The sequence below is a fragment of the Gallus gallus genome, chromosome 5 (assembly GCF_016699485.2).
Source record: "Gallus gallus isolate bGalGal1 chromosome 5, bGalGal1.mat.broiler.GRCg7b, whole genome shotgun sequence".
Taxonomy (NCBI): Eukaryota; Metazoa; Chordata; class Aves; order Galliformes; family Phasianidae; genus Gallus; species Gallus gallus.
The window spans coordinates 57,351,199-57,362,158 of NC_052536.1; the positions used below are offsets into that span (position 1 = coordinate 57,351,199).

At 57.0% G+C, this 10,960-nt stretch overlaps 2 protein-coding genes and 2 non-coding genes across 5 annotated transcripts; all 4 read left to right on the forward strand.

The window, feature by feature from the left end:
* Positions 1–106: 106 nt before the first annotated feature.
* Positions 107–396, forward strand: RN7SL1 (RNA, 7SL, cytoplasmic 1). Its single transcript, NR_110376.1, has one exon.
* LRR1 (leucine rich repeat protein 1) lies at positions 107–7,129 on the forward strand. 2 transcript variants are annotated; one of them, XM_421455.8, is made up of 4 exons: positions 107–1,104; positions 1,192–1,290; positions 3,567–4,294; positions 6,424–7,129. In XM_421455.8, exons 1-4 carry the CDS (start codon positions 928–930, stop codon positions 6,680–6,682), a joined length of 1,263 nt encoding a protein of 420 aa, XP_421455.4. In that variant the 5' UTR covers positions 107–927; the 3' UTR covers positions 6,683–7,129. The 2 variants fall into 2 exon arrangements, with proteins under 2 accessions (XP_421455.4, XP_025007042.2); XM_025151274.3 differs by lacking the exon at positions 1,192–1,290.
* On the forward strand, positions 850–906 carry MIR1763B (microRNA mir-1763b). Its single transcript, NR_162050.2, has one exon. It is a non-coding gene; the product is annotated as a microRNA mir-1763b (primary transcript).
* A 332-nt stretch (positions 7,130–7,461) lies between the features above and the next one.
* On the forward strand, positions 7,462–9,365 carry MGAT2 (alpha-1,6-mannosyl-glycoprotein 2-beta-N-acetylglucosaminyltransferase). Its single transcript, XM_015276736.4, has one exon. It carries the CDS (start codon positions 7,527–7,529, stop codon positions 8,853–8,855), a length of 1,329 nt encoding a protein of 442 aa, XP_015132222.1. The 5' UTR covers positions 7,462–7,526; the 3' UTR covers positions 8,856–9,365.
* The last annotated feature ends 1,595 nt before the right edge of the window (positions 9,366–10,960 follow it).

Sequence of the window (10,960 nt, forward strand, 5' to 3'; positions counted from 1 at the left end):
GAGCACGGCAGGCAGCGCGTGCGCAGAGCGTGCCGCTCCCCCTCCCTCCGCGGCGTGACGTCAGCGGTGAGCAGAGCTGTAGTAGCGGCGCTGCGGCGGTGCCGCTGCCGGGCGCGGTGGCGCACGCCTGTAGTCCCAGCTACTCGGGAGGCTGAGCCCGCCGGATCGCTTGAGCCCAGGAGTTCTGGGCTGCAGTGCGCTATGCCGAGCGGGCGTCCGCGCTAAGGCCGGCATCAATATGGTGAGCCCCGGGGAGCCGAGGCACACCAGGTTGCCTAAGGAGGGGTGAACCGGCCCAGGTCGGAAACGGAGCAGGTCAAAACTCCCGTGCCGGTCAGTAGCGGGATCGCGCCTGTGAATAGCCACTGCAGCGTAGCCTGGGCAACACAGAGAGACGCGGGTTCCTTTTGCCCACCCGTCACGCGCCTTTTGCCCAACCGCGCCCCGCGACCCCTCAATACTGCCCCGTGCGCGCAGCGCCTCCTACTGGCAGCACCGCGCCACTGCTGGCTCCGCAGCGCCTCCTGCTGGCCCAGAGTGAGTCGTACAGCTGCGTAACCTCCGTCTTCACTCTTCACCACACCGCCCTCCGGGCTGAACACCCCCAGCTCTCAGCCTGTCCCCGCGCCACAGGTGCGGGTCACTGTCCATGGAGGTGCTCAAGAACCGCGGGGATGTGGCACTGAGGGACGCAGTGGGGTGAGGTCGGGATCTCGGAGGGCCTTTTTACCCGGATTAGGATAGGATAGGATTCTATGCTTCTACGGTTCTGTGGCTCCGTGATTCCCGCTCCGCCCAGCCGCCAGGTGGCGTTCGCTCCCGGCGCCGCAGCTCTTGCCGCTCCTCCCCTCGCCTTCCCTTCCCGCCTTTCCGGAAGGGCGGGAAGGGCGGGAAAGGAAGGCGAAGGGAGGGGAGGAGCGGTCGGCGATGCGGCTGCAGTGCGATGTGGAGGTGGTGAGCCGGCTGCTGCCCACCTGCGGGCTGCGGGGGCGCGGCCGCGGCACCAGAGCGCTGCTCTCCCTCGGCCGCCAGCCCGGCCGGGCGCGGGGCGGTGTGTGCCTGATGGTGTGCACGGCGCGGGACCGGGCCGGAGTTCGCTACCAGGTGAGGCTGAGGGCTGGAAGCCGCGCGGGTTCCCCCCCTCCCCCCCTCCCTTCACGGCCCTGCTCAGCGCCCGCTGTTCCCCGGCAGGTGCAGGACAACGTGGAGCGGTTCTTCACCCGCTTCGTGGAGGAGGGCAAAGCCACCGTGCGCCTGAAGGAGCCCGCCGTGGACGTGTGCCTCAGTAAGGTGCGTGGGGATACACACAGACAACGGCCTGGGTTGAAAAGGACCACAGTGCCCATCCAGTTCCAACCCCCTGCTATGTGCAGGGTCACCAACCAGCAGCCCAGGCTGCCCAGAGCCACATCCAGCCTGGCCTTGAATGCCTGCAGGGATGGGGCATCCACAGCCTCCTTGGGCAACCTGTTCTTGTGTGTCACCACTGGACTGAAACCAGATGTGTCAGCTCGGTTGCAGGGATCAGGCTGGAGGGGCTCTGAGCAGCCTGATCTCGCTGTAGATGTCCCTGTTTATGGCAGGGGAGCTGGACAAGATGGCCTTTGAAGGTCCCTTCCAACCCAAATCATTCTCTGATTCCATGCTTTCATTACTAACCGACTTCCCAGCTCTCAGAGGTGGACAAAAGCTTTGTAGAAAGAGAGGTTCCCAGGTGTGACTGCTGACTGTATGCAGATACTGTGCGAAACCCAACTCCTTGTAGCTGCCAGGTGGTGTGCCGTGTTCAGCCCCGTCAGAGAAACATCAGTCTGGAGCATTTAACCCTGGAGCAAAAGTAATGAAGTCAGTGTGTTTTGTGGGTTTGTGCTGGGCTTTTTGCCTTCAGCAGGTCTGTGCCTGCTGCAATGCACACAGGGTCTGACAGCTCCATAATCTTCACTTGCCATGTCATCTCTCATTTAGCTCAGGAACACAGGGCTTGTGTGGTGCTGAAGCACAGTAATTCAGTATTCTGACATCTTTTCTACAGGGAAGACATTGGACTTGTGGCAGAAAATTAACTCCTGAACGCTTCCAGATAATTCTTTTCCCTTTTTTTCCTGCGTGTTTGTCTTGGTATTTTTCTCAACGTATTCTTAGAGACATTATGGCACCTTTATGTAGGTATTGTGGAGGAGATCTGTTTTAAGCAGCCAGAACACAAAGTACTCTTATTTTCAACTCATGTAAACAGCGTAAACGTACCTAAACATCCCAGTACATTTAGCTATGAGAAGCAGGTAGCTATTACATCTCACACCAAGGGAGCCAAGAAGTATTGCCTGCAACTTCCTTCCATCAGTGAGTTGTTTTACTTGGTCTTTACGGATCTGGAGTACTTTTTCTCCTTCCTTTCAGCTTCAGTTTGCTCCTTACATGGGAGCATGGCAGCTGTGCATGTAGCTGGGGAGAGCTGCCTAGTGTGTCCTATCACTACCCACCCTCGTAAGCAGAGGTGGTGAGTAGTGATAGGACAAGGGGGAATGGTTTGAAACTGAGACAGGGGAGGTTTAGGTTGGAGATGAGGAGGAAGTTTTTCCCCCAGAGGGTGGTGACGCACTGAACAGGTTGCCCAAGGAGGCTGTGGATGCCCCATCCCTGCAGGCATTCAAGGCCAGGCTGGATGTGGCTCTGGGCAGCCTGGTCTGCTGGTTGGCGACCCTGCACATAGCAGGGGGTTGGAACTGGATGGGCATTGTGGTCCTTTGCAACCCAGGCCATTCTAGGATTCTGTGATGTGTTTTAGGCTGGCTGAGATAATAGATGTGGGCAGTCCTGCAGAACCAAGTTTTTGCTGTGCAATTTCCCCCTCTCAGGAGGTTATCCCATCGGGATAAGTAGAAGTGTGTGGGATAATTAAGTCTTTGCTTTCCCTTCATGGGTTGGTGTAAACTGTCCTTCAATCACCTTACAGGTTAGGAACATCACAGCACATGGGGCTGTTTTTCTGTACTTTCTATTCATCTGTGAGTTCTGTGCTTTGTTCCTTTACTGAGTGCCAACACAGTGTGTTGGATCTGGGTTATTCAGAGGGGTTTGTTTTGCATGCCGTTTGTTCTTAAATACTGTAAACAGCACATCAGTGGAATGAGCCTGAATTGTTTCCCCTTTCATTGTCTTACTGAGTTGGAATCACCTGATGATTACGACTGTTTACCAGGGTGGACACTGATAGGAGAAGGGGGAATGGTTTGAAACTGAGACGGGGGAGGTTTAGGTTGGAGATGAGGAGGAAGTTTTTCCCCCAGAGGGTGGTGACGCACTGAACAGGTTGCCCAAGGAGGCTGTGGGTGCCCCATCCCTGCAGGCATTCAAGGCCAGGCTGGATGTGGCTCTGGGCAGCCTGGGCTGCTGGTTGGCGACCCTGCACATAGCAGGGGGTTGGAACTGGATGAGCACTGTGCTCCTTTTCAGCCCAGGCCAGTCTATGATTCTATGTGTGTACAAAATAGTTCCAAAAGGTATTGCACAAAATGAGTGAAAGAATAGGGGACTTTTAATGCCACGTTTGTGTTTTCCTGCAGGCAAATGCCAGCAATCTAAAGACTTTCCTTTCAGCTGTGAGACTGGCTCACCAAGGGTCCGACGTCGCCGCTCTCCCACTCTCAGCTTTGGTACCAGCAAAGACCTCAGAAGTTGAGAAGCCTAAAACAAAAATGATCATCACTTCCAAAAGGGACTATCCGCTCACCAAGGGCTTCCCCTATTCCCTCGAACACCTCCAAGCCTCATACTGCAGGCTGGCTCGGATCGACACGCGTGTGCTGTGCCTGAAGAAGCTGCGAAAATTAGACCTAAGTCACAATCACATAAAGCAGCTGCCAGCCACCATCGGTGACCTCCTCTTCCTTCAGGAGCTAAACCTGCACGACAATCACCTGGAGTCCTTCAGCAGTGCTCTGTGCAGCTCTACCCTTCAGAAGTCTCTCCAGTGCTTGGACCTCAGCCAGAACAAAATTAAAGCGCTTCCGATTCAGTTCTGCCAACTGCGAGAACTTGTTAATTTAAAGCTCGACGACAACGAGTTGATTAGGTTGCCATTCAAGATTGGCCAGTTGGATCATCTGCGCTTTCTGTCAGCAGCTCGAAACAAACTGCCTTTCCTGCCCAGCGATTTTAGGAAACTCTGCCTTGAGAACTTGGATCTGTTTGGAAATCCTTTTGAACAGCCTAATCCCCTTCTTCCCAACATACAATTGAAAATACCATTGACTTTATTAGAATGTGCTGCAAGAGCTACTGTAAATTACAGGTAAGGGTAGCACGATGGGCCCACATTTCACCTTCTCTGTCTCAAACCCACTCAGCTTCCCTGGTTTGGTTTTTTTCCCCACTAGTGGGAACTGCTCATCACAATGCTCAAGTTGCTTTGAATTCTGCTCATAAATTAATGCTATTATTAGCCAGGATAGCACAGGTTCCAGCAGTAAATTGGGAACTTGGAAGCATTTAGAGAACGCTGTAGATTGAAATGAGTTGTATTCACAGGATGAGGGCACCATAACAGAATGTTCTTGCCCGGCCATAGGAAAAGATTCAGCTCTATAATCCTGAACTGCTTCAAGCTTTGTAGATGTAGGAGCTTATGTTACAGCGGATTTTATAGCCCGGGTCATGTTTTCTGTTGGGCTCTGGCATGGAAATTGCTTTCAAAGACGCTTGCCCTTCATCTTGCGCTCATATTAAACCATGCTAAAACCACATGGGAAAATCGAGGCCGTTGCTGTCCCTTCCCATGTGAGAACAGCATTGGCAGAAAGTTACCCTGTGCCATACAGCTTTGAGGTCAGGCTGCTTTGCGTGGCACCGTGCACAGGCTGAGCAGTGTTAGGAAGAGGCATTGCAGTAAGTCATTGCCGTGCTGGCCGGGCTGCTGGGTTTGTTGTTGGCTGTTCTCCTCTCCCCTGCCCTCACCCCACTTACAGCTCTCACTGTGTGCCTCTGCCTGTGGTACCATCTGTTGCCATTCCCACTCTGCTCTTCTGGGTGGAAAGGGAGCGGGACGATGGAAGAGAGTCGCGGGTACAGACAGGTGGTGAGAGACAGACCTGAGGTTCTCCTGACCTGGTGCTGTGCCCGTTCCTGCCTTATGGGTGGGGAGAGCCCAGGAATCCTGGGCTGATTGCTCAGCACTCCGTGCTCCAGGTGTCCGCAGGCACACGGGGCACACCCTGCAGGTGAGGTGAGCAGCCAAGCGTTCAGGTTCAAACCTTGCCCACTTCCGACCTTACGTAAATCACAGTGGGGTTGCCGTGTTTGCCTTTCTGCTGCAGGAGGCTCGGGAAGGTGGGGGCAGTGGAATCAGCCCCTGCTCACAGATCTGTGGGAGCACCACTGGCAGTGTGCTGTGACTGCTGCAGCAGCACTGAGGGAGGGAACGCCTGGGGCACTGCGTATAGGGGCTTCTTAGTGGAATGGGCTTGCTAAGTGTGATTATCTTCATACCCAACCCTCTCTCCTCCCCCAAAAAAGTCACAGGTAGGCAGCAGGCATTCTGTCTGACATTCACCGAGTGTGAGAATTAACAGAGTAAGAAACAGGAGCGACAATAAGCCGTAAAAACCTTGAGAAAGGTAGAAAACAAGACGCAAAAGCAAACAGTTGGAAATGAATCTTCGCAGTGGCATTCTGGGCAAGCACCAGAGCTGTGATTGTGTTTGTCCTGACCGGAAAAAAGGATGTCCTGAAATTGAGCTGGTGACAAAAACCACAGGAGCCTGAGCTATGTGAATGATGGCACGCTGTAAGAATGGGATACGTAGGTGTAGTGATGTGAGTCAGCCCTACTCTGCCAGTCCCGTGTGACAGCTGGTGGCTTCCACACACCTGGGAGTTCACCCAGCACTCGGGAACTGTTGTTCTGTACGCAGAAGCAGTGCCACTCTGCTGCGAATTGAAACAGGAGTGATTCTTTTCCTGTTGTGTCAGTGACGACTCCTTAACAAGAGAGCCTCAGTTTCGCAGGAGCAGCACAGAGGGCTCACAGCCACCCCTGTGCCCTCTGCGGGTTTGGGGCGCTGCTTCCTCATGGCACAGTGACAGCTGCCTTGTGGGACCTGCACTGAGCTGGGTGAGCCGCCTGGCTGACGAGAGCGCAGGGCAAGCATTCACTGCGGGTGCGTTTTGCTTCATCTTCCCACATCCATTTCTCCCTGAGTCCCCATCACTGCGATTCAGGCTGCTGTGATCTGTGGGAATCCCTGCTTCTCGGTGCGGTGTTTTCTGGAGGTCGCATCCCTGGGCCCCGGGGGTCAGAAACAGCTGTGTGATGTCTGTGGCCGCATCTCAGCTGTGTGCCGGGGACGGTCTCGGTTTGGCACCGACAGCACAGCTGCGTTTGAGGGGCGTTGGCTGATCTCACCTCCTGTTCTCATCCAACAGAATCCCATACGGCCATCAGCTGCTGCCTTCCCACCTTTGTGAAGACCTGGAAGTGGCCAAGACCTGCCAGTGCGGGAGCGCCTGCCTGAGCAGCTTCATTCAGATCACGGTGACCATGAACCTGCACCACGTGGCCCACACCGTGGTCCTGGTGGACAACATGGGCGGCACGGAGGCGCCCATCATCTGCTACTTCTGTTCTCTGGGCTGCTATTCCCAGTTCCTGGACAGGTACCTGCAGAGCAGCGCTGACCACTGACGGCCCGTCCTCATCCGCAGCGGCTGCACGAGGCTCCTCTGCGTTACAGCACGGAGGGGACACAGCGCCCAACCCGGGGCTGCTGCTGCGCTGCTGGAGCCGCTGCCGGGAGGCAGAAACGCTGATGGGCCGGGGATGGCCTCGGGCTGCGTGCTCCTCTTGGTGGCAGCTGCCGCTTCCAGGAGGGACCTTCGTTGGTTGTTTTTTTTTTTTTTTTTTTTACTGAAATATTTGTATCTCTTTGTAATAGAAACACCTTTTCTAAACACGCGAGCTGTGCTTTGTTTCCTTCAGGTTGAATCCCGGCGCTGGGAGGGGTCCGGGTGTGCAGCGGTGGGGTCAGGCCGAGCCCGGGGCTCCGCGCTGACGCGTAAAGCTGCCTCGCTTCCTCACGCCGGTGTTTTAAACGTTCCTGTACCGTTCTGTGTTATTAAATGCTGAAACTGCTCCCCGTGTGCCGCCTATCATCCAATCGTTACGGCTGGGAAAGACCTCTCGTTAGGACCCACCTCCCCGGCAGCAGCGCCGCTCTCCGGCCGCTCCGCTCGTCCCGCTGCCCGCCGCCCGCCGCCCGCCCCTCCCCCGGCGCCGCTACCGCAGCCGCCGCCGTCGGAGCGCCGCTCTCCCCCCACCCCCCCTTTCCCGCCGCCCGCGGCTCCGCCCCGCCGGAAGCCCCTCTCAAAATGGCGTCGCCGGCGGCCAATGAGGAGGCGGCGGCGTTGGACGCGGGCGCCCTATGGCGGGCGGCGACGTGGGAGCGTGGGGCGGCGGCGGCGCGCACACGCGCGGAGCGGGGAGCGGGAGCGGCGGCGCCGGCGGCAGCGCGGCCGCCGGCGGCGGGAGGATGAGGCTGCGGATCTACAAGCGGAAGGTGCTGCTGCTGGCGCTGGCGCTGGCGGCCTGCGCGCTGGTGCTGTGGGGAGGCGGGGGGACGGGCGGGCGGCGGAGGCAGCAGCAGCCGCAGCAGCGGGGCGGCACCGGAGAGCCGCCGCGGGTCAGCGAAGCGCCGCGCCGCCCCGCCGGCGCCGGCAACGCCTCGGCCTCGGCCTCCGCCGCCGCCCCGACCGCCGGCGCGGAGAACGGGACGCTGAGCTACCGCTCGCTCGTCTACCGCCTCAACTTCGACCAGCCGCTGCGCAACGCGGGGCGCTTCCCGGCCCGGCCCGGCGGCCCCGACGTGGTGCTGGTGGTGCAGGTGCACGACCGCGCCGAGCACCTGCGGCTGCTGCTCGAGTCCCTGCGGCGCGCGCCGGGCGTGGAGAACGCGCTGCTGGTGCTGAGCCACGACCTGTGGGCCGACGAGCTGAACCGGCTGGCGGCCGCCGTGGACTTCTGCCCGGTGCTGCAGGTCTTCTTCCCCTTCAGCGTCCAGCTGTACCCCCGCGAGTTCCCCGGGCACGACCCCCGCGACTGCCCCCGCGACGTGGGCAAAGCGGCGGCGCTGCGCCTGGGCTGCCTCAACGCCGAGTTCCCCGACTCGTTCGGGCACTACCGCGAGGCGCGCTTCTCGCAGACCAAACACCACTGGTGGTGGAAGCTGCACTTCGTCTGGGAGCGCGTGCGGGCGCTGCGGGAGCACGCCGGGCCCGTCGTCTTCCTGGAGGAGGACCACTACCTGGCGCCCGACTTCTACCACGTCCTCAAGCGGCTGTGGGCGCTGCGGCAGCGCGACTGCCCCGAGTGCCAGGTGGTCTCGCTGGGCTCCTACGCGGTGGGCCGCGGGGGCTTCGCCGGCCGCGCCGATAAGGCCGAGGTGAAGACGTGGAAGTCCACGGAGCACAACATGGGCATGGCCTTCGGCAGAGACACCTACCAGAAGCTCATCGAGTGCACGGACGCCTTCTGCACGTACGATGACTACAACTGGGACTGGACGCTGCAGCACTTGACTGTGTCGTGTCTTCCAAAGTTCTGGAAGGTGCTGGTCCCCGAAATCCCCCGCGTCTTTCACACGGGAGACTGCGGCATGCACCACAAGAAGTCCTGCAGGCCGTCCTCCCAGAGTGCCAAAATCGACTCTCTGCTGAGCAGCAACCGGCAGTACCTGTTCCCCGAGACGATGAGCGTCAGCAAAAGGTACTCCATGGCCCCCCTGTCCCCCCACGTCAAGAACGGAGGCTGGGGGGACATCCGGGACCACGAACTCTGTAAGAGTTACCGCCGCCTCCAGTGAGGCCCGCGCTCGCAGCCTTCTCCTTTTCGAACTGCCCCGTCCCGTCTTTTACAGACCCACACGTGTATAAAGAGAGAAGCAAACAGAAAACAAGCATTTATGAGTTGGTTTCCGCTTTAATATGAATAAACGTTCGTGTCAAAGGTGTCCCAAAACGTTCATCTCTCGTGTGCGGAGCTCGGCAGCGCTGTGCGGAGCAGCGGGGATGGCTGCGCTCTGTGCTGCGCTCACCCGGAGGAGGAGGAAGAGGAAGAGGAGGAGGAGGAGGAGAGCTCTGCTCAAAGCACATCTTTGCAGTGCTGGCTGTGCACACTTGGGGTTCTTTTCCTGCACCGTGTGCTGGGGCAGCGCGTTGCCTCCCGGCCGGCCGCGGCGCTGTGCTGTGGTCGGCTGCGTGCTGGTGAATATATGAAGGAAATAAGGAAAAACAAATGATTGTTTTTACTACAATGTAGATAAATATATACAAGTTTTTTAGTTCTGCCAAAATAAAATTCAGTTGTTTTGTAATGCTGGAGTTCTTCATTATCCCAACAAGGTGGTGGCCTCTTGTGTTGCTGCGGGGCCGGGACGTGGGGCGGCGTCCGTCGGTCTGCCCAGCAGCGTGCACTGAGCTTCCTTGTGGTTTTAATGACCGGCACTGATGGAGGTAGAACGGAGGAACAGCTGTGTGACACCCCCCAGCTTGCATTGGAGCTGTCAGCGGTGTAAAGTGGGAGCAGTGCTGGGCGATGGAAGGGCTGCATGGAGGTGAGAGCAGCAGAGCCCTCTGTTATCGCCGAGCACTCATCAGTCTGCGTTAAGGAGATGGCACAGCAGCACTGGCAGCAGGGAGGTTCTGTGGAACACGAGTGTGTTAGCGGGTGAAGCTGGTAGTGAAGGTGGCAGAGGTACTTACAGGTGGATTTACAGGGGAATATGAAAAACCAACTTCCTTTCTTAATCAGATGGAATAGGGCTGGTGTTGTTAGGACACCAGTGACAGCAGCTCCCTGTGCACAGGGGGACGCAGGCAGCGCTGCCCTTCCTCCCCCCTTTGTGGCTGCTTTCGGTTGTGAGCGTGTCAGCAAAGTGCTCCTTCCAGAGCAAGCCAAACTTTGTGAAATAGTCCAAATAATACAAAATGTTTATTCTGGATGTGCCACGATAAACTGCGTTTTTGTTACGGGTAATTTGAGTGCCAAGATTTTGTACGAGCTTTGGTATTTGCTACATTTTGTGGTTCCACAGTCAGGGCTGATGCTGAGAACAGCAGCGTGGGCTGTCAGCCCCCCCACCCCTCCCCCAGAGCTGCACCACCACGGGCTCACCTTCCCTGCACAGCCCCCACCCCTGGGGCCTCCGTCCCCACGGACTTCTGCTGCACGTGCAGCTCGCAGAGCAACACGGGGGCAGCTCCAGAGCAGCTGTGGAACACGTCCCATTTAGCTGTGTTCTGAAGAGTTACGGTCTTGTGCAACTCAAAAACCAGAAGCAGAAGCGGTCAGAATGGGAATTGAAAGTTGACTGCAGATTTGATCTCCTGGTTATTGCACTTCAGAGAGGAGGAGCACGCAGTGTGCTGCCGCTCTCATAGAGCTGCTTCTCAACAGTGCATCTCATCTGGATGAAGGGAATCGGTTCCAGAAGCGGCCTGCGCTGAGCGGACAGCCACCAGACAGGATGGTTTTATTGCACGGTTGTTTGTTCAGCTGACAGACGGGGCTGTGCTTGGATGCTGCATCACTGAGAACACGTAGCAGGGCGGAATATGTGGTATAAATGCTAATTATTTCTAGGAGACTAATTAGAACTTCTCCGTGTAATTAGGAATTTCATTTGATTGCTAGAACTCGGCGGCTGCCTAATCCTGCAGTTATCACAAAATGAAGGGTTTGAGCAAATGATGAACACTGCTCATTTCTAGGTGGACTAAATACAGCGGCTCCTGAGGGAGCCATTAGAAGAAGGATATACAACTACTCTGTGTAATTTGGCAACAGATTAAGAAAGTTACATAAACAATAAAGAGGCACTGTCTTCCAGGAGCGCAGAGCTTCCACTGCATCGTCCTGTCAGCGAAACTATTTCAACCCATACGTATGATTAAAAGAAACTTAGACCTA